The sequence below is a fragment of the Hydra vulgaris genome, chromosome 14 (assembly GCF_038396675.1).
Source record: "Hydra vulgaris chromosome 14, alternate assembly HydraT2T_AEP".
Taxonomy (NCBI): domain Eukaryota; kingdom Metazoa; phylum Cnidaria; class Hydrozoa; order Anthoathecata; family Hydridae; genus Hydra; species Hydra vulgaris.
In genome coordinates, this window is record NC_088933.1 from 14,788,339 (window position 1) to 14,813,045 (window position 24,707).

Consider the following 24,707-nt stretch of genomic DNA (forward strand, 5'->3'; position numbering starts at 1 on the left):
ATATTATGTATCATTATACTATATAATATTAATATATCATATTGATCTGTTGCTGCATTTGTTAAATAAACAGCATACTTTAATTTAATATATAATTAAAAAATAATTTTTAGAAGCATCTTTATGCTTTTAAACAGGTGCATTTACATTAGGTATTTACATAAAAGATACAGTTTTATTTGTAACCCTACTTTACTTTCCTGCTGTCAATTTAAAATTGCTTAAAAAATGTTAACTTGGTTTAAATTTAAATTTTTTTCAAACGGTTTAAACTTTTTGGTTTAAACCTATCAACTCTGGTTACAACAACAATAAAAGGTCTTTCATGATTAGACTTGACTCAAAGTTAAGTAAATTGTAGAATATTTAATAGAAATAAAAAACACATACATTTTATTAAATCAATTTTAAAAAATAGAAAAAAAAAAACACAACAACCAATAAAAAAATCTTTGTCATTTTCGTAAGCAAATTTATTTTAGCAACCAGCTTGTTCATCTAAAATAAAAATATATTACTTTAAAAAACTAGCAAATAATAATTGCTTAGAATGATTAGGGTACAAGAAAGAGCCTTAACTTTTGAAAGACACCATAAGATATAGTGTGGCAACAATAAGCAAGAGCGTAAACAAAGATCTTCATAGCACATTATTGGATATAAACATACACTAATGAGTTTTAAAACGAAATGATACAAACTTCTTGAAACGATACAAATTTTTTTCAAGTCACTTTTCGAAATGCGTCGATAATCAAAGTATGTCGATAATAACATATCGTTTTATATAAAATTTGGTTTCGAAACTTCTGTTTGTTTCGTCATAAGGTTTTTTGAACATTTATTAAAATTCAAAACATTTCGTATTTAGAAAACTTTTAACGAAGCTTCTTTGATTATAGTTAAATCGATTTCTAACATAAAATCAGATCGACTTTTGTCACACTTTTATTGAGGGTTTTTCAAATCAATTTTTTACGACTGCCGAAAATCAATTTTTCTTATCAATAGCTGCCGCAAAATACTTTTATTAATGACGCTAAACTAGTATTGTCATAAATAAAAAAGATTTAGCATTTCAATCATGATATAAACTACAGGGTTATTCATTCTTATATGCGCGTCTATTAATTTTTATATGCGTATTTATTCATTCTTATATGCGTGTTTATTCATTCTTATATGCGCGTTTATGACTCAACTACCCATAAAATCTCTAATATAATTTTATGCAAACAATAAATAGAATTTTATTTTTCTATATAGATATATTCAAACTATAAGCTAAGTTGTTGCCACTGCTATTTATTTAAAAAATGGTTGCCTTGCCAGTGCCGGATCTATGTAATTGCGTTGTAAAATAGAATTAAATTAAACTCTGTAGTATCTATAATATTTTTAAGTTTTCTGATTACCCCATCCGTATTTCGAGGCCTTACTCCCTGTTTATAAGTATGCTTTTAAGAAGAAAAAAGTCTTCTATTGGATTAACCTGTGGCGTGTATGCTGGCAGATACTTAATAGCTATGCCACGAGAAGCTAGTGTTTGTCTAACAGAAAGACTCCAGTGGAATTTACAATTGTCCATAACAAGCACTGTCGCTACCACATCTGCATTCCTAATCGCTAGTGCCAACATTTTAGTAATGAAAGTACAAAATTAATCTGCACTACAGTCTTCAGTTTTTATTTCATAAGTCAGCACTCTCATTGTTGAAACAGCACAAATCAAACTAACATTTTTGCCACAATTTGCAGACGACAGTAAAATTGCTGGCGCACCTCTTAGCGAATAACCATACGTGTTGTTAGTGACCACATTATACCCAGTTTCATTCAAATAAATAAGTTTTTCATTTGAAATTCCGTTAATTTCACTTGCAAATGCATAGCGTGCATCAATAACTTGTGTTGAGTTTCGTTTTTCTGGCACATGCACAACACGCTTTGTAGACAAATCCGAGCGTTTGAGTTTTCTTGAAATAGTAGAATGAGACATGTTAAAACCTGCTGCAGAAATATTTTCTTTTATTGCTTCTTTCGTACAAAGATTGTTTTCTTGTACGCGTAACTCAGTAATATTTTTTATTTGAGCGTTCATAGGTCTTTTACCTCGTTTTTTTTTTAATCAGAAAACGACTTGAATGCAGTCATGTCGTCGAATTCTCATTTGTTTAACTTAACAACAAGATTTTGGACAGTGCGCTTAGATAAATTAGCAAAGTGAAAATGCTTATGGTAGATTTATTTCCTTCAACTAAATGCTTAAGCATTTCAATGTGCTACTCCACCTTCCAGCCTCCAGATCGCTCTCCAGAATTTTTGAGAATAGGGGTAACAAATGTTGCTTTCCAGCAGGCTGGAAAACAAGACTTGATCAGCCTGTTTATCGGCTTTATTAGGTTAGAAGTTCAACATTCAGTAATTGTTTTAGCATCTCGGACTTTAAAATTCAGGATAATGACAATATTTGGGAGGAAGATTTAAGGAACAAATATAATAGTAATAATTTTGCTATTATATTTGCTATGGTCGCCTATAAAATGTTGGATGATTACTCATCCAACATTTTATAGGCAACCTTTCTGCGAATTAACTATAAAACATCACAACTTGTTGCGATATGAATAAAAGAGATTCATGAATAGGAAATGTAAACTTTATAAAAATAAAGAAATTCCAATATGCTAAGCAGGGCCTACGACATCGGAGGGCACGCCTCCCCCACTTTTTTTCTAAAAGATCTTTTTTTTATTAAGAAAATTCTAGATATAGAAGACTTTTTTTAAAGAATTGACGATTGCGCTCCCCCCCCTCACTTCGAAACCCGTGTCGTCGGCCCTGCGTATGGATCGTTCACTCATTAAAGAACGCAAAGTTCATTTAAAAGATGGAGATCATAAGCTTTTTTGCACAATGATATTTTTGAACTTTAACGCTATTTTGATTTTTGGTTTAATATATGACTCTATGAAATTATGTGAGGGATACTTTTTGATCTTTTTTTTTTATCAGTAATATTTATGGACAATCCCTTTTTGAAAATTTTTGATGAAATCAAAAAAATATCTTACAACAAATGTACTCAAAGGCTGATCAAGGAAAAAGAGAAATCGATTTTATGCACAAAGCAACAATTGAATTAAAAAAGAAAGATTGTTTAAAGAATTTGAACTGCATCTCTAACATTAAAAATAAAGCCAAAATCTAGCAATTGCACAATTTTAAAAATAAAACAATAAAGCCAATTTTTTAAGTCCAAACTATCAGTAAAGTTACAAATTAAAAAATTTATATTACCAATTACAAAATATAATGACATTACCCATTTCATTGCTATAGCAAGATATAAACTGCATCATAAAAAAGTTACTAAAAGCAATTCTTACTCCTGGCAAATACAACAAGGATACCTCAAAAAGACTAAAAATTCTAGAATGCTCCCTTTTATTCAACAGGGAACTTATGTATATTATGACAAATTTATTACTTGATGAAACCTATTGGTATTTTTTTAAATAAAAAATAATAATTTTTAACTTTTTTTAATAAAAAAATAACTTCTATAAAATAATAAAAAAAAACTTCATAATTAAAATACCTAGCTTTCGCTGAACATTTTCATAAATGTGTCTTGCAATTTCTAATGATTTATCTGCTTGATCAGAGTTATAACTTTCATGAGGAATCCTCGGATACCTCCATTGATCTGGGTATCTCAGTTTTAAAGAGGAACCAACAAGACATTCCAACTCAGAAGCCCAGTTTCGCAATTGAGTGTCCAAACCTCTGGCATTTTCAATTAAGGAGCATGACTTGATACTTTTAAAATCAATCAAATATTGTGCAGATTTCAATGACTTTTCGGCAGCCTGTAAAAAGTAAACCATAATAAATTTTTAATGAACTCAAAAGTTCATTCTGAATAATAACAATTAAAAAAAAAAAATTTATAAGAATATTAGTAATATTTATTTTTTGAAAAATTAAATACCAAGAAAAGGTTTTAACTTTTCTTGGTATTTAATTTTTCACAAATCTCTTTAATCAGGTTCGGTAATTTTTTTTCTGTACTTTACTAAAACTAAGTTTTATTCAAGCTCAGTATACTAGTTATAAGTTACAAAAAGTTCATAAAATAAAAAATTTATATTATTATAAAATATATATACTATAATTGTTCTTTTTTCCATTAAGAACATTGCAATTAAAGATTTTATGAAGAATTTTTGAAAATGACACCTTTAGCATTAAAATAAATAAAAAGTCAATCGATCAAAAAAAACTCTAAAAGTTTAAATAAGCATTTTGATTTCACACTGAAAAAACCTGCTGCCGCAAGGGAGTATCGCTGCATCGACTGAGAGTTTAGGATGGGGCACTATGCATCGCTTAGCGGAAATAGGATTTTGTACATATTTTTTAGTGATTTTTCATATTTAAACTTTTTAAGTATTTTTTTTTTTGCATTCAGTTTTTAATTTTGTGTTAAAAAAATTATTTTTAGTTTTTTTAAACTTTTGATGATTTAAGGGTTTTTTCAAGGTTTTAAAAAACTCGCATTTTTGTTAAGATCCTTTCAAAGTATATGATAAGTGCTAAATTACTATATTATTTTTAAGCGAAATTAAAATCATATTTAATTGAATTTAAAACTAGAAATAGAAAAAAAAGGTTTTTGCATAGTATTTTTTTGCTGATTTTTTGATTTCTTAAACATTGATTGATTTGAGCATATGGTCACAGTGATCGCCTCGTTTTTTTTTAAATAAAATATAACTATTGCGAATTAACTTTACTGCCATGTAAAAATATTCAGGCGACCTCTGTGACCTCATGCTTTAAAATCATTTTTACTACTGTGAGTTTTATTCAAAAACCGACTAAATTCTGTGAAGTAAATGAAATTTCCGTAGTTCAATAACATACAGTTTTACCTTGCAATGATTTTTATAAATTATCAAAATAGCTACATTCACGAAGAGTGAATTGATAATTTATAGAAAACTTTTAACACATGCATTTCCCCAAACTGTGCCAAATTTTTGGACCTGTGCCAAATTTTTGCAGTCTAAATTTATTGCACTAAATAATGCTGGCTGTATGCTTATTCTTAAAATTTTTCGAACTCTGGCTTTTGAGTTGATAAAAAAGTTTAACAAATGTGGAAAAAAAAAGCCGTTTGTTCATCACCAAATACAAAGATTTTCTGGTTAAAAAAATACAAATCATATGTCTCGTAAGTTTTTTATCACTTTTAAAGTAAAATGTTATATATAAATAGTTATATATATATATATATATATATATATATATATATATATATATATATATATATATATATATATATATATATATATATATATATATATAGGTACGCGCAAATAGCGATTAACGGAACCGATTTTTATGCTAACATTCTGTGCTACGCTTTTTTGCCTTTTTTTTTTAGGTAGCGTCAGTCAAGCATCTTTTGTTGGTGTTTCTTTTAGAGTAACACATATGCACATAGAAATTTTTTGAAAAAAAGAAAAGTTATTCTTGATTTTTTATGACTTTCATATTTAGTTACTAAACTTTTTATGAATTATTTGGTTCTTAAAAGTTTGGTTGATGTTCTCACATGAATTTGTTGTCGAAGGAATGTCGTGGCTGCTTTTTTTGTTATTAGTGACTTTCATAAAGAGTGGTTTTGGCGTATAAAATTTCGGAGCCATCTTTATAGGCGATATATGAACGAAAACAATGTCGATCTCGATACCAGAATGTCTTTATCTTTTTTCTTAATTAATAAAATACAATGGATAATTTTTTAGATAGAAAGCAACTGTATAAAATTATTAATAGACCATTGCTTATCTACAAGCTGCACTTTACATTAGTTACGGATCAGAATAAATAAATTTAAAAAGTACCCTTTTCTTAATAAAAATCTAAAATGAAAGGCAGAAAGACGTTTTTCTATTCAAAACTTTCTCGGATTCTACAAGGATCTCGCCTTCAACTACCTCTTTAACTAGAAAAGACTCAATACACCCTTCTATCACTTCATCTATTTAAAAAAAGTATACTTTAAATATAAGAGAATGCAGTTCAGAACAAAAAAATTGAATGCAGTTTTGGAAAAAAAAATTGCGACTGAAAAGACTGACAGAAAGATTGTGACTGTTAAAACGAATTTTGTTTAACCTGGCGATAACGTTGGTTGTTAGTTATGAAAATCTTATGGAGTACAAATTTGTCTTGCTGCAGTTTTAATTAAAAAAGATTCCACATATATTTTATTTTGAAATGTTGGTTTCAAGAATATTTCTTTTGAAATGTCGGTTTTAAAAAACTGTTGATATTTCCTTTCATTCTTATTATTTATAAAAGACTTCAATGCAGTGTTGTTTCCGTTAATAGATATATTTTCGTTTCAATTTCAATTCCGTTATTGGCGATGTATCTCAATTCTGTTTCTATTATCGTTTTGCAATGTATTTTCGTTTCAATTTCAATTAAGCAAGTATTTCAGTTTCAATTTTGTTCTACAAGTATTTCCGTTTTATATCAGTTATTGAATGTTTTGTAATCATTTTATGTGAAATAAAGAAACAAATCTTTAAGTTAATGCAGCAGATTGAAAACTGAAAAGATTTTAAAATTGTAAATGTGTTTTTGAAATCCACATTGTTTATCTAATTATCAATCAAGAGAAAAATATCTAAAAGACTAAAACGACTGAAACGACATCAAACAAAAATACTATATAAAATGGTACATGTAATGTCACTACTGTGCTACGAGAAGAGTATAATGGGCAATTGTTGGCAACGATAACAATTCCTTATGACACCAAACAAAATTTAAGTATTAAAAAGTTTTATCGATTAAGATGACATCATTGACTTGTTACAAACGAGAATGACCGGACATCATATCCATGTTCGCTTTAAGGAACACTCGTCGTTCCAAATTTTTTGCTGTGCGAATTTTTTTCCCTGCAGTAAGAAAACCACAGATGCTGAAAATTCTTTAAGCGTAGGCCTCGGACGCAGGAATTGAAATTAAATCAGGAGCCAAAGGTGCCAGCAGAGGAAAATCGTTCAAGTTATCACGCCAGAACGACATTGAATCTGTTGAGATGTCAACATCGAGCTGAATTCATCTGATGTATTTCTGGAGTTCATCAATGGCTGAAGACCGGGGTGCTTGCGTTGGTGCTACTCGATATAACTCTGTTCGCCGAGATAAAAGTTTGAACTTTTTAGCCGGTGGTGTGACTGCAATCGAAGCATTTGACAATTCTCCGCCACTTACAGAATCATGCGGTCGAGGTTCGTGCAAACTGATGGCTGAATTCAAAGATTCGCTGACATTTTCGGACGTGCTAGAAACAGGATTTTCTCTTGATCTGATACTTGCCACTCTTCCCTATAAAATACCATACATATTCATTTGAGTTATAACAATAATTTGAACACACCCTACACTGTCGTAACACACATTCGAAGGTGCAATCCGAGTCAACTCAATGAACCACCCATATTCATGCTAACATCTCTCCACCTGGCACAGCCTTGAACACTACATTAAATGTAACTACACATTACACACTAACCCAGACGAGTTTCACTAATACAAGATAAAATACTAAGTATAATGTATAAAATAATAATTATAATAATAATAATCTGGTTTTGTGACACTGTCACCGTGACGTACCTTACAAAATGTAATACAAACTCAAAAGTGCGAGCCATGTGACCATGTCAGCTCAAAAAACCAACCTCACCCGTTCCTGCAGGGGGCTTTCCACCTGATATAGCATCACCCACATGCCCGAAAATGCAAGCATAGCCGCAGTTTAACCTTCATGCCCTGAAAAACGTCGGAGTTTAACGTTATACCCAAGACACAACGGAAGAGTTTAGCGTCATTCCCAGGACAGAAATAATAACAATTCGATGTGACTTGATTTAAATAATCGTCGTAATAATGACTACTTCATTAAAACATAATCATAATAATGACTACTTCATTGAAACATACCAAGTAAAATCTGATAAACGTAAGGCAAGAGAAGGTTCATAAAGATAAGTTTGAATTAGGGAACGCAATTTGGATTCGAAAGCCTCAATGAAACCTTTTGAAATAATTTAAACGAAAATATGTAGATACATAGCAAAAATAAATTCGATAAACGTTGCTCCGTTCAAATCATTCATCAATTTATATTTAGTATCACCTAATATAATTTTGGTCCAGTGTAGAGTTGGATATGGCCTAAATGATGTAATGGGCTAATGACAAAGGTTGTAAACAAGTCAGTGGCTCAAGTTAAGCTCAGTTGAAACTTTGACTTTGATAAGCTCATTAATAATGAACAGTGAGCCTTAGTGAGGAACTTATTTACAAATAAGGTAATCATTAACAACATTCCCGATTTTGTAAGACATTTTTCGCACTAAAAGGAGAAAAATCATTAGGTGTCAAGTATTAGTGATGTTGATAGCAAACGAAAATAAATCACCTCTTGTGCTTCAATGGAAGAATGAATTGATGAGAAGATGAATATTTTGGCAACTTCTAGCAGTTCCTCAGTTTCTTAAGTCAACAGTGTTAGCTTTGCGACGTCTGGTGACATGAGACAACATGCAGCAGGTATTGGATCAAATAATTGGTTCGACGGCATAATAAACATGTCAAAACAGCTTTTTATTTCTGAATATAAAATTTTTGTTATCGATTGATTCAATTCCGGATTTTCGAGGTGACACATCAAATCAAAAATGCATGGCAATACATTGCAAAGAGAAGGTGTCAGTTTGAAGAGTCTCCGTGTGAATTTTGAATGGTTCCAAAATCTGTTTGATGTTTTGTAATTGTATCCACTCTCTAGGATACAGGCAATCGTATTTCATTTCTTCAGTCACTTCTTTAATTTATGCTTGCAGGTCCAAAAATCGCTCAAGCATAGTGTATGTTGAGCTCCAGCGCGTGGGACAATCTAAGATGATCGTTAGTCCACATTGTTGAATGAGTTTCTGTGTAGCAACTGAAGATTTCCTGATTGTTAGAATAACAATTCTTGCTTTGTCGACCATTTCTTTATATTCTGTGCATTTGTCGAATGACCTCACAACGATTTGTAGAGTATGAACAGCACATGGTAGCCGTTTCAACGAAATATTTCTTTCAAAACTAATGTCCATGTTTTCAAAATCATCTCTTAGTTCTCCATCTCCAAAATCTGAATCTGACCCATCATCTTCATCATCTACTCGTTCCAAAAAAATATCTTCATTGAGTGTTTTGATTGCTTTCTTCGTGTTACTACCATTATCAGTAACAACCAGCATTATTTTTTTTCTTTCAATGTTCCAAGTGCGAAGGCATTCTTCTAGTTTATTTGAAATCATTTCACCAGTATGAGAATGATCGACTATGAACAAATTCAATAGGACGTGCATCGATTTATGCAATTTTGGATGATATAAACATACCGTTATGCCAAGATAGGAAGCAGTGTAGCTCTTTTTGGTCCAAATATCCATTCCAATTGTCACCCGACGACAACTTGTCACAGCTTCTTTCACATTTTCTACACAGTTATTGAATTTTGTTTGGAACAGCTTGTTAAGTTTTTTTCTGGCAGGAACCGTATATTTGTCATCCAGTGCTTTACATAAGTGCTTGAATGACTCTTTTTTAACAATGCTCATAGGTAATCCATAATCAATCACCATTCTGACCAGGGCATCATCCCTATTCTTAGCCTCAGTCGATTCAGCACTCCAAGTCTTTGGTTCACGCAAATAATTTTTCAAATTTGATGTAGTACTGGCTTCATGGGCAGCATTCCCTCCGGACGTACTTGCAATTGGCCTCTTATTTTTCGACTCAGTGTGAGTAGACTGCGAAGCTTCTTTCTTTAGAAACTCGGCATACTCCAATTTGTGGTAAGATTTCAAATGAACTTTCGCATTCGTTAAATTTCTACCGGAAAAAATACGACCGCATACAGTTCCACCTTCTGTAACAACTTTGCATTCGGAAGTGTTAGAAACAATATCTTGCTTAAAATAATCCCATACAGCAGATTCCTGCTTTCGACCAGCTGCATATATTCTCTGACTTGATGCCATATTGTAATTTATTAATTATAACGTTATTAATAATTAAATGTTATTGATTGGTTTTCTGCTCGAAATTTGGAAACCATCTAATTTTTGTTTGTAGAATATACTTGCTTCTGATCGAAGTCTGTAGTTTTTTCTCGTAGTCAACAAATCAATAAACAGCAATAATCTTTTCTCCTAACTAAAACTCTGTTTTTACAAATTTTTTCCTCCATATATATACCCTATGCTTTTCCCAAAATATCCTTCCAAACACCGTCATAAATTACCGCAAACACATATTTACAATTATTATTGGTAAAAACTATTAAAGCTATTAAATCCCTAACGTCATTAAATGTTCTAGAACTTTCCGGAATTACAAAGTCAAACCAATATAAATAATTTGTGGTTATTATAGAATTAAACGTTTACTTGAGGTACGAATAAAAACTTTTAAAAAATTACATAATGATTATACGCATAGAAAATGATGACGTTGGCTACTAGACAACGAAACCACAAAATAGTGAATATTATTGAATAATGATTTTTCAATGGACAAAAAAAAAAGAAGCGATAAGTGACAAAATTTAGTTAGTGAGAAAATATGAATAATTTATGTATAGGTTCTTTTTAGAAGGTTAAGATTAAATGAAAATATTTCCGTTATTTACAATTCTATTAATGCTCTGAAATATTTCCGTTAACGATTCGTTTCCGTTACCACCATTTCCGTTTCCGTTTTATTACCGTTTTAGCATGTATTTCCGTTTCAATTACCGTTATCGTTAACGGATTTGATCTATTTCAGTTAACAGACGTTTCCGTTTCCGTTAACTAAAACAACACTGCTTTAATGAAGCAAAGGAAAAAATATCATGACTTTAAAAATGACATTCTCAAAGTAAAAAAGACTAAATTTCTATGTCTTGCCAAACTAAATATATTTTAGTACGCCTTGCTTTTAAAAAAATGTTGAAAAAAAAATTCTTAAATAAAGGAAACAAACTTTCAAATCACATTTGTGCAATGTTTTGTTTTCTCAACTATCCCTTTAAATAATAATGAGGAGTGTTTTGAAGCAAAGAAAACAATTTTCTATCTTTACAATCTATTTACAGTAATTAGTAACATATACAAAGAGATTTAACAGAAATAAATGTTAACATTGAGAAAATATATGCTGCTGATCCTATTGAATATAGAGATTATAAAAAAATTTAGCAAAATTTAGATGCGTGGCTAAACAAAAGAAATTAAAATAGTTGTTGCTCGGGATATTGAAACAAAGCAGATATGTTTTGTTCCAATACAAGTCACATATAAAGTTTGATTATTTGCATATTATTGTTTTTATAAATAAAAAGTTAAACCATTAATATTGGGAATTGATGTTTGATTTTTTTTTTTTTTTTTCAGGAAACAGATTTTTATCCTGAAACAGCAGTGAAACTTATGTCACCCTGTTTCTTACCTGAGCTTGAATATGTAAAGGAAGTAAGTTAGCATAAAAAATCTTTATCGTATATGTTTTTTGAGATTTTATGATTGAAAAAATCTAAATTAATGGTATATACTTTCTAAAACAAAAAAATGTAGAAATTTTACTTTGGTTTTAAAAGCAATTCCATTATAACTTTATTCCTATTGCACTTGGGGAAAAAAAAATAAAGCTAATGAAGGAAAAAAGGTAAACTTATAGGTAAAAAGAAAAGTACTTCATTTTAATTTAATTTCTTTTGTTTAGTTAAATTAAAACAAAATTCCGGAATTACACTCCTCCTTGATCCTTACGGATCATCAAAATAGCAATCAAAGTATTTCGAAGGCATGCGCCGTTCCCGACCACTCCGTCGCAAAAGCATGTCGATTTCTTGGGGTCTATCTTCAGCTTCGACATTTTCCTCATTCGACTCTAATACATCTTTAACTTGCTCTCCTTGATTTTTAGCGTTCTCTTTACCAGTTTCAGTATTCATCTCTATTTCCACATCAGGGACAATGCAGGACTGAGTGTCATTTCGAGGCCTAACGTGTTTCACATGACGCGGAATGCCGTTCACTTCTACGATTTGTTTCGACGCATTCCGAGTTATCGTAGCTGGTTGCCACTTTGTATTGCACCTCGCATTTGGTGTTTTCAGCCAGACTTTATCGCTAATTCGAAATCTCTCGTTCGTGACATTTTGCGCAGGAAGATTCTCTTTTCAAAATCTTTTCACACCAATGGTATAGCTGTATATTTTGTCCATCGGACTTGCACCATTTTTGTCGGCTGAGACATTGTACCAATATAGTGCTTCCGGTATCGACATTTTCGATCGTTCTGCTATTCTCTTGATCGTACGGTGGTTTCTTTCCACAATTCCATTTCCTTTAGGATAATAAGCGGCTCTAAATCTAATTTGCACTCCCCAACTATCAAGGAAACTCCTTATCTCTTTAGTTTTAAATGTTGGCTCACTGTCAGTCAATATTTCAGATGGTGCTCCACGTTCACAAAAAATAAGACGGAGTATTCGGACTATGGCAAGACTTCCGTTCAATTCACTCCAAAATGTCCAGTTCTCTGGTGTATATCGGAAATAGATTCAGCCTTCGTAGCTACGATTCCCATACAACTATTCCGACACTCTGGCACAGTCAGTTTGTTGAGCCATCTGCTGCGAACTCTTGTCAGCCAAATTGTCTTTAGAAGGAATGAGTTTCACCTCAATGCTAACATTATATTCTTCAATTATGTTGCACCGCTCAGCCTTCTTCGAAATAGCATTTCACCCGTCGCTTTTGATCTCAACCTTGATTTTCCTTTAAGGTCGTCAGAAACCCAGTAGAAAACTGTCACGGAATCGGTAAAAACAGTCACTTTTTTCAGCTTCCACATCAGAGCCATATTTATTCCACGTATCACAGCGTCTAATTCTGCCATATTTATATGAATATCAGACGTTTCTTTTCGCAGCCATGTTGCATCCTCCACAGTAGTTTCCCCAACTTGAATAAGAGCACCAATCGCTAAAGAACTGACATCAACCCACACTTTTCCCTCATCACCACACACAGCCCAATCACTACAAGCAGGCTCGCAACGTTCCACCTCAGCAAATACTTCTGTCAGTTTGACGCTTCGTCAAACTGACAGCTTTCCTCTTCAAGAGACTACAAATCACTCGCAGCCAACCACACACGGGTAAATGTCCTACCAACTGTCCACAGATTGAAAACACAACTCTCCTGGTTAACTTTTGCGAGATAGCATCAACTCCATTCCCTCTGGACCATATCAGTTTGTTACCAACCTTGCGCACACACAATCCTAACACACGAACTCCATTATCACCAATCTGCTCACCTTTTACTTTCTAAACCATATTTTAAAAAGTGCCTCTTGACATAATTAAGTCTCACCACACTTTCATCGTGGCAAAACAAAAGAAATTAAAATAACTGTTGATTTTTTTGTTATTTACAGGAAATATTGATTATCTCGATAAAGGTCAGATTTTTCAAAAAGTGTCACTAAAAATGCTATTCATGCAACAAAAGATATTACATGTGCTTTTGGAAACTAGTAAAATATGGACCATAACTACCAATGCATAAAAACAAATTATTAAAAAAAAAACTATTTAGTTATTTTATCTAAAACTCAATTACCAGTGCCTTTAAAATTTTAATACACTATAGTAAATATGGACTTGTAATATCAAATAATACATTGCACATTCCAATAGAAAAAAAAGTATTTTAATGATGAAGGACTATTTTATTATTGATTAGTGTATTAGGCTTTGGTAACTTTGTAATAATAATTGATTTTCAAGTTTTGAGAACTTTTGCTTTTATATTTAGAATTATATTTTATATTTCTATTGTATTTCTGCGTTAGCTTTTTCAAGTCTTTTATTTAATGGTTTATTGTTTTATAACGAAGAAAATAACAAATTAATAAATAAATTGAATAAATAACATATTTTTTTATCTATTATATTAGAATAACATATTTTGAAATTATTCTTTTGGAAACTTTTTAGGTGATATGAAATAATAGGAGGAGTTTCTTGACAATTTAGATTGTTAATAATATCTAGTGTTGTTTTATATTATTTTCATTTTTATCTATCGAAAGTTGTAGGTTCTTTATTCTGATTAAATCTGACTTACCACTTTTTGCATTTTGCAGTTTTATGAATACTTTACTGAATTACTGAGACTGTGGGCTAATATAAGTTAATGAGTGGAAGTGTAATCTTTTTCTGAGTTCCAATTTTCACAAATAATGTATCCGTTTGTCCAATATTTGGAAATTAGGAAGATTTGAAAAAAACAAATTATTATTCCATATTACTTTTTTTAAGTCCTATCTCCTTTTTTTTGTATTAATGTTCTTTTAACATAAATATGAAGAACAAAACCACTTTATAGTGTTAATACCTTTGTAGTACTAGTTATTTCAACAAAAATTATCCAATATTCGTCTATTAAAGTTGTTTACAAAATCTAAAACGAAAAACGTCTTATAATCAATTAAACAAACCCGTCATTTTGTTTATTTATCCCCTATTAAAAAGTCATATACTAAAACCACACCTTGTGAAAGTCCCTAATTCAGCATCGTTTATACATGCATTTTCTTTATGTGCCAAATTTCAACGAAAAATAATTGGGAGCAGATAGCTTAAGAGGTGTTTTAGTATATACATTAGTTTTTTGAAGTAGTGTTAGCCAAACGTTTTTTTATGGTGTTTCTTTTTATAAACATATTAAAAATAAATTATATTTGGAAAAAAGAAAGGTTAAGCTAGATTTTTATAGCACTTTTATGTATGGTTACTAAACTTTGTTGTAGTTTTTTTGGCAGATAACTTTGCATGAAAATTTTGTTGATGCTCTCTCATTAATTTTTTGTGGAAGGAATGTCGTGGCCGATTTTTTTGTTATTCATGCAACTTTATTCATGCTTTTTCTTTGCACAAGCCAAATTTCAGAGAAAAATAATTAGGAGCAGATAGTTTACGAAGTCTAGAACTTTTGGTACTTAATTTCATTTTTTTTGAAGAAAACAAATCGTTAACGGCAAAATACGGGGGCAGAAGAAAATGGGGGGGGAGGGCAAAATGTACACAAAAAATTATTACTACATTGTATTATTTTAATTAGATTATAAAAATAAGTAATAAAATGGTCAAGGTAATGTTGAAGAAGGTGTATACTTCAGAAAGTAAGTTGATTTATTTTTCATAATAATAATAATAACTATTCTTAAAAAAACAATGATAAGAAATGTAAAAACCTTAATCTTTGTTTACATTGTTAAACAATGTAAATAAAGATTAAGGTTTTTACATACTAATCTTGACTTACTTTTACTTGAAATACTAATTTTTTTTTAATATGTACCATGTTAATTACATGGTTTATATTAAAAAAGATTAGTATTTCAGATTAAAACCGTCACTTTAGATTTTTATTGTTAACTAATGGTATAAAATAACAATTTTGTTAAGAAACCATATATAAAAAAATATAAAATTGACATTTAAAATATATTATAAAATTATACATTATAAAATTGACATATTAAACATAAAATTGAATTGACTCCTTAGCTTATTCTTATCAAAAAATCTACTATTTCAAATATAAATTAACTTTTACAATACTATAACGAATTTTATTATCTTTAAAAGAAGTTTATCACCTTTTATCATTTTCGTATTGCATACCAATATCTTTTTCTTATTGTTTACATCATTATACAAATGATGTGATTACTGTTACTTTTATGGACAACATACTGCTGACAGGTGTTTTATCTTTATTATAACACTTTTTTGTTATCTTTAGTCTAATCTACGCAGACTATGTCTGGTAAGTTATTCTTGTATAAATTTTAGTAACAATTAAAGAAATACAAATATGTACATGTATTTATTACTTATTTAATTATGTATTACTTGTCTTGTATGGCTTTCCCGTCAGTTTTAGTAATGATTGATTTTTTATTATAACTCTTTTAACCTTAGTTCCTTCTTCATGCACTGCAAATAGTAAGTTAAAAAACTATAGGTTTCTAATATGTCTATGTATTTCTCGTCATTTGTTGATGCTGATGAGCTGGTTAACAGCTGATTCAGCAAGTTAACGAGCTCATTAAGCAGGGTGAACAAAAAATGGAGGGCCAATTAATGCTTGAAGCTCCAGGACTGAAATTAAACAGGTACGTAAATGCTTGTGTGTGTGTGGGTGTGTGAGTTTGCGTGTATGTATATATATATAAATATATATAATTATATATATATAAATATATATACAGCGGTGGCCAAAAATTAAAGACCACTCATTTTTTTTTCAAAATTTATTTTTAACCTTAGCATAACTTTATTTTGGAAAAAGGTATCCAAAAAAGAAAAACATTTTTAGAAAGAATTTTTATGGTATTTTATATTTATTATAAATAAATTTATAATTTTTTACAAAGTAATGTTAAAAAATTAAAAAACTGACTAGTAAAAAATATATAATATGAATATATATATATATATATATATATATATATATATATATATATATATATATATATATATATATATATATAATATGGTTGCATCTGGACTATTTATACCATATTATATATATATATATATATATATATATATATATATATATATATATATATATATATATATATATATATACATATATATATATATATATATAATATGGAAAAATTGTAATCTAAATAGTCCAGGGGCAACCCATCATCTTATGTTTTGTTTTGCCAAAGAGACTGCTAGTTTTATTCAAGAGAAGTTTGAACATTTACAAAATTAAATTTTGTCTTTAGAGAATATTAAGTGTACACTTCATAACAATACTTTTGCTATAAATTCAAGTTTGTCAACTATTTATACCACAATGAATGATGATAAACAATTAATGCTGTGGTATCAAAAATGCTTAAAAAAATTTAGCATCTCAGTGCTGTCATGTATGTCAAGCAAGTCCAAATGAGTTTAATTTGGAAACTATTTGGAATTACAATAAAATTGTAGATAAGAATAAATTGAAACTTGGAATTTTCAGTCTTCATTTGTGGATATGCAGCATGAAGTGGGTCTTCAATACTGTTTGCAAACTTCCAGTAATGAAACAAGGAAGAAAAATTCCAGCAAAAAATAACCAAGAATTTATTGAAAACAAAAAAAAATTTCAGCACTTATTTAAAATACAATTAAAAATAAGAGTATCTTTTGACAGGAAGGGGAATAGGTACATCCAATACTGGCAATGTTGCATAAAAATTTTTATTGACTAACTAACAAATCAAGTGGAAATAAAAGAAAACAAAAACAACTTTATAACGTCAACTCAAGTATACAAAGTGCGCATAAAATATTTAACAGTATAATATTAATGTATGTATGATATCAATATAAAATTGTAATATAAATTCAAATATTAAATACTATATATTTTTCTATGTACAATATTTGGAAATAATTAATTTATAACAGTAAATAAATTTTATCTGTTAATCAGCCTAGTCTCACCCCTTCTTCATCTATTAGGCTGGTGTAGAAGTATTTATAATACATTGCTTCCAGTTTAGGATGTTAAAAGCTGAATCTTCTTGACTCAATGCATGGGTTTTGCTTGTGTCTCTGGTTTTATAACTATTATCTCCTAATGAGAGTACAGCTCTACAACTCAGTTTTATATTTTTGAGGCCAGCTAGTAGTCAGGTCTCCCACTCTCTATGGTAGCTCTCAGAGAGGCTGATCTCATCAACATTTATAAAATATAAGAGTACTAGCAACGCTATGTTGCACATGGATGGTGTTGCTATTTGTGCTTTTAATGTGAATCGTTGAGGCCACATTTGGAGCCCTTTGTTAAGGCTTAGAGTTTTAATAATAGTAATGAAGCAATTGCTTGGGCTATTAAATATTATACTGAGTACTATCTGTGCTTTGAGTCAAGTTCTTTAACAAATTTAAAAATACTATAATACCAAAAACTATAAAACACAAAAAACCATGGTCAGCATCAAGTTATCTAAAACTATCATTCACTAATATTCGTGGTCTTCGAAGTAACTTTTTTTTCTGTTGAGTCTTATCTCTTTCAAAGTTCACCAGACCAACTTGTTCTTTGAGAAACTAATTTGAGTTAAGCTGTCTCAATTTGTCATCTTATTGTTAACAGTTATCTTCCATTAATCAGTAAAGACTCCAGTAGTCACATGTTTGGACTGGGCATCTACATTCGTAAGAATTCACCCATTAGTCGGGAAACTAAGTTTAAATCTACAAACTATTTTTTTATGTGCTTTCGTTTAGTACTTTACTCTATTGCCTATCTCTGTTCTATATTGCTATCCTTTATCTCAAGACTGCACTCTAGTTGATGTTATTTATAATCAAATTGACAAAGCTCTTTGTCATTCAGCCAATGCCATTGTTGTTGGTGACTTTAATGCTCATCACACTGAAGTGCTTAACTCTAGTGTCAGTGACTCTGCAGGCGTTAAAGCCCATAACCTTTGCCTTTCTCAATCTCTAACACAAATAGTCAACTTTCCAAACAGCTTTCTAGACAACCTGAATCATTTAGTTTTCCTCCTCAACTTGTGACTTGTTTCTGATCCTAGTCAGTGCTCTGTTTCTCTACATTCACCCTTAGGTGCTTCTGATCATGGAGTAATCTCTATAAAACTATTATCTCATTTTTCTTCATCTTTAGAACACCCTATTATTGTACCTCTTACAACAAGCTTAAAGTAGACTAGGACTCTTTCCGCTACTTTTTTTATGATGGCTCTTGGGTAGAAATCTTTTGTCTTCCTGCTGACAAATGTGCTTCTTATGTAACTTATTGGATTCAGTCTAGTATGAAGTTCTTTATTACCTCCTGACAATTCAAAGTCAAGCCTCACTCTTTACCATGGCTTTCCTCACATTAGAAATTGCTGCTGCAATTTTAAACTGTAACCATTACTTTCATATCTATCAGCAAAACAATTTTCCAGAAAAAAGACGTCTTTTTACAACTTTTTTTTACTGATTTAATTGTAAAAACTAAATATTTGTACATAAAATATTAAGTTTTTACTATTAAATTAGTAAAAAAAAATTAACTTACAATACCTGACATCAAATTTTTCTCATTTTGATGCTGTTTAGAAATTAAAATTAAAATATGCTATCTCTGTGTTGTCCAATTAAAAGTTATTAAAGTCAAATTGGCAGCTGCGGAAGTTTTATTGCAGAAAAATAACAAAACTTAATGAAAAACAAAAAATTTTAACTTAAAGAAAATGCTCTATGCAAATCTGTAAACTAAAAAAAAAGTAAATGTAATCTAGTATCTTGTAAATTCAAATCCACACAAAAAACTATTAGTGATGAAGAAGGAACACGTACATTTGCTGATTTTTGGTTTATGGGCAAAATGCAAAAGAGGTGTTTCTGCAAATATAAATTTGTGAAAAGTGTTATCATTTTATTACAGCTTTTTTTGTTGGTTATTTGCAAACTTGAAATTCGATTTTTACCTCACTACTTCAAATATAAGTAATGGAGAAATTTTTTAAAATCATGAAATAAAAAATAATGCCACCGGAAGCTCAGCCCTTCCAATTGGAAGAAATACACTTAAAAGTTGTAGATTGATCATCTAAAGCGTTTCAGATCATATCAACGCATTTCTACTTGAACCATCACACTTCTGTTGTCAAAGAACAGAAAAATAATATTTTGAAGTTTTTATAAATCTTTATAAGATTTATGAACTTTACTTAACCTATAGTGTAGAAAAAATATTTTCACTGATAAGAAGCATATGTATAAATTTGATCATCACTTGAACATCGAATTTCAAAAGCAAATTCAAAATTTCAAAATAAATGTTCAAGTATATATTTGCTGTAGATGTTGTATTTTTGAATAAATTATTTTATTGTCAAAACATTAATGTTTTATATGTTATGTTTTTAAATGGGCATACAGAAATTTTTTTTTAAATGGATTAACGAGAGGGGGTTGACTTGCTTATTATATAATAATATAATAAGCAATATATCTTAGATGTTATTGGAACTTATATTTAAAATTTAATTTGGTTGTAAAGATCTCTATTAATTCTTAATAAGCACGTTAAAGATCAATTTATTATTTAAAAGATTAATAAGCACATTAACCCCCTCTCGTTAATAAGCAAGTCAACCTCCTCGGTTAAAGATCTTGGTATATAGTATAGATATTATTTAATTTTTCTGTTAAAGTTTTAGAAAAAATAGCTTATTCATATAGTTTGCTCGCTATTATAAAATAAGATTTTTTTCAAATAAAATAGACATGTACCTTGCAGTACTTTTATAGCCTAAATGTACAATGACCACAATATATATACAAAATACTAGTAAGTAATATTTTTTTTTTTACTGAAAATGAATATAGAACAAAGTAATATTGTATTTGATAAAAAAGTGTGTATAACATTATTTATTACATCTCCAAATCAAGCTGTAGTAACTTTGACACCTGCACTTTAAATATTTTGAAACAATTTATGTTTAACTATGGTATGCGAAATTAATACAAATCATAGTTGCAGTTGTAATGAAGACAATATTACCTTCTGCATTGGATTTATGGAACATAATTCTCAAGTAAAACTGACCAATTTTTATTGATTCAGTAAAATATTATCTCATGATTTTTTTTTAAATAGTTGGCCATCTTTCATGTGCAACAATTTGTTACAAAATTGGTTTTCATCCAGCACTAGCTGATTTTTTACAAACATTAAAAATCGTAAAAGTGATTAAACAACTTAAAATTATCAATTTTAATTTTTTTATTAGCAAGATATTAAACATATGGACCATGGACCATTACATTGTTTAACTTTATCAGAGCTCATGTATGAAGAGAGAAGCACTCAAGGAAAACTTTCAATTTTTTATTTATTTACTGTATCAGCTACACCTGATTTAACACACTTACATTAACTTTGATAACACTGAAGATACTTGCCTTAGTATACACCAAAGCCTTGCTAATGTAAAGACACGTACAAGTGCTTTGGTGTACTCCAATGCGTCGGCATGTTTCACAAAAACTGTTTCAGTGAGTTTCAATTGAAAATCTGAGCATTTGTTGCTAATCAAAGAAACTTCCTGGACAGATATTTTAATAAAAAAAGTGGACAGATTGGGGAAAAGAAGATGTATGGTAACCCTATCCTATCCTATAATATTTAATGAGCAATTTAATGCTGCTGTTACTCATTTGTGCATGTCGACAAGGAGCTTTTTAAACAGAGTATATTGGTGTATGGTCTTTTGTTATCATCTTTTACAATAATAATTCTGCAGTGAAATTCTTAAATTCATTAATTAGTATATATCTGCTTAATCTGTTTTAAATTGGTTATTATATTTGATGATAATATGACCTATTCATATGATCTGTTTATATAACTTATTAATAGATAAATATAATTTATTTAAATTATTATAAAAGAAAAAAATCTAAAATAAAGAAAGAAGATACCAGGTCTATTTAAATTTTTGTCTGTTAAACCATCTTTTTTGTAAATGTGTTAAACTTTCTGTTCAATTTGGTGTAACTTAATGTCACCGAGTACAAATAGTATTACTAATGTTCTTTTGAGTATAAGTAAATTGCCTTTTTTTAACATTTATGCTGTGTTATTTTAGATGTCAATATTGTTTTAAATTGACTAAATCATTTAATTCAGAATTATTTAGATAACAATAAAAATGAAACAATTAATTTTTTAAAAAGCTTATACTTTACATTATTTGTTTATATTTAAAGAAAAAATTTAAAAGTTGAAAAATAAAGGATTTAATAACAATAATTTTATCTGCATTTGCTTATTTGTATTAAATATATAGATTTTAATATTAAATAAACTAGCTATTAAAAGTTTATTTTATTTATATAGCTTTATAAACTTAGTGTAAGTGTTTTTGTAATACTTTAAGAAAAAAACATTTATTTATCTAATTAAGGATTAAAAGTTTCTTAGAACAGGTTTGTTAGATGCTTTATATTTATCTATTTTTTTCAAACTTTTGTATTATTGTTATGATGCTTTCGTGTTTGTATAAATTAAATAGGATGCTTTTTTTTATTAGTATTTTTGCATCTTTGTTAAGTTGTTTATACTTTAAGTTATTGTTTGCAGTATTCTTTGGACTGCAGTTGCATTATTGCTACTGTTAAAATAAAAGTTACTAAGTTGTTTTTTTTCAACGCACTAAATAAATAATTTACTCTTTATAAATTTTTTACTTATGTTCTAAATTTATATTCTTTTACATTCTACAATTTTTAACATAGACTAAAAATATCAATATTTTTATTCAATAGTTTTGTAGTTTTCTTAATTGATTTATTTAGCATGTGTAAAGCTATTGATTGAAAAAAAAATTGAGTTTTTTATTCATAAAATAAGGTTAATGTTAATTAATTGCTCTAAGAATGTTATTAGTAAATGTTAATAAGTATTGCTTAACAGAACTTTGATAGAAAGCTTTAACTTTTTTTTCAATAAGTTTTACAATCTTTTGATTTTGACCCTTTTTTTGTTCTATGCATTTATTGTGTACTACTGTAGTCTAAATTCAAAGTTCTGTTGAGTTAAATAAAACAGACTGCTATCTTTTACATGTTTTTTTCTAATTTTATTTATAAAGTTTAATAAAGTTCTTGGTCATCTTTGGTTATTAAAGCTTTGTTTTTAACACATTTTTTTAAGTATATTTTGCCATTCCAATTATTCCTTTCTATGTCACTTTTTTGCTAACTGAAATTTTTTTATAGGTATTTAGTTTATTTTTGTAAGTGTATATTTTTTATTATATGAAAGTTAAAGTATATGTTTTGCTTTAAAGTTTTGAGAAAAAATCATATATATATACATATATATATATATACATATATATATATACATATATATATATATATATATACATATATATATATATACATATATATATATACATATATATATATATATATATATATATATATATATATATATATATATATATACATATATATATATACATACATATATATATACATATATATATATATATATATATACATATATATACATATATATACATATATATACATATATATATATATATACATATATATGTATATATATATATATGTATATACATACATATATATATATATATACATATATATATATATACATATATATATATATATATATATATATATATATATATATATATATATATATATATATATATATATATATACATACATATATATATACATATATATATATATATATATATATATATATATATATATATATATATATATATATATATATATATATATATATATATATATATATATTTCATTTCTTAAAACTTTAGGTAGTATAGCATATTTATATAAACATTTCATAATTGTTTTAAAATTGTAATCTATTTATGTAATGCACTACTTATAAAAAGAAAGCTTGTTTGTGCAATGAGAATTAAACTCGAATGATATATTTTTTTATTTCTTAAGTTTTTTTTTTTTTGTTTGTCTACTGTTAATACATGGTTTATACTTAATTAATTTTTATGATTTGAAATTTACTTTATTAATCATAAGTCAATAGATAAGGAAAAAACTGGAATTCTACATAACTGAGGTAAAAATAAGTGTGTTTAATGGTAACATTACAAAACCAGGTTCTACAGTTAATTGGGTTATTGCTATTTAGTGCTACAATGTCTTTTTTTAAGTCATTATCATTTTTTTAAAAGTAACGATTTGAAAATGCAATGCTTTTAATCAAAATGCTATTTTTATGCGAATTTCCAAAATAAGTAAATTTTATTAAAAAAGTGGCAAATTTGAGATGAATAATTAGTATGAGCCATAACAACTTATTACTAAGTTGTTAGTTATTTTATGATTTCACAATTATTAATAACCATATTATAGCTAATATTTATAATTTTTGTTTGGTTAACTTTTTATATTGACACAAGTTTAATTTTTTTTAACAATATATAATATATACTAACAGTCAGGACACATAATACGGGTCATGGTAGTTCTATGTTTCTTATCCTAACATTAATAAATATTTTTAAATTTTGCTTAGTGATTAAGCTGGCACAGCTAGAAAACCAATTCTCTAAACAAATTTGCTTATTAGTTTAACTTTTTTTCCTAACTGCTTTTTTTCTACACTGTTCTAAATTGGCACAACAATTATTTATTTATTTTTATAACATAACTTATGTTATAATCTGTTATGTGATTTTTTACTCCTTTTATATTTACACATCATAAATGTGTAATCTTAATATCTTTTTAGCATATCATAGAAAGAATAGAGGGTCCGCATCGTATAGAACACAGATGTTGTGGCACAAAAATTTTTCTGTTTTCCCTCTAAAGGTAGTGGTTCCCTTAGATAAGAAATGGGATTGGAGTGGTGGGAAAACAATTTTACATTTTACAAAACTACATTTTGATTATCTAACGGTAAAACAAAGAAGTGTATTTAGGCTCATTGTGCCTT

At 28.5% G+C, this 24,707-nt stretch overlaps 1 protein-coding gene across 1 annotated transcript in view; it reads right to left on the reverse strand.

Moving 5' to 3' along the window:
- Positions 1 to 391: 391 nt before the first annotated feature.
- The window catches only part of LOC136090940 (sacsin-like), a 78,941-nt gene continuing 54,625 nt past the window's right edge, over positions 392 to 24,707 (reverse strand). The window contains 2 exon segments of the mRNA XM_065817917.1: positions 392 to 498; positions 3,602 to 3,872. Of these exon segments, the coding sequence (XP_065673989.1) occupies positions 479 to 498; positions 3,602 to 3,872 (291 nt within the window). The 3' untranslated portion in view covers positions 392 to 478.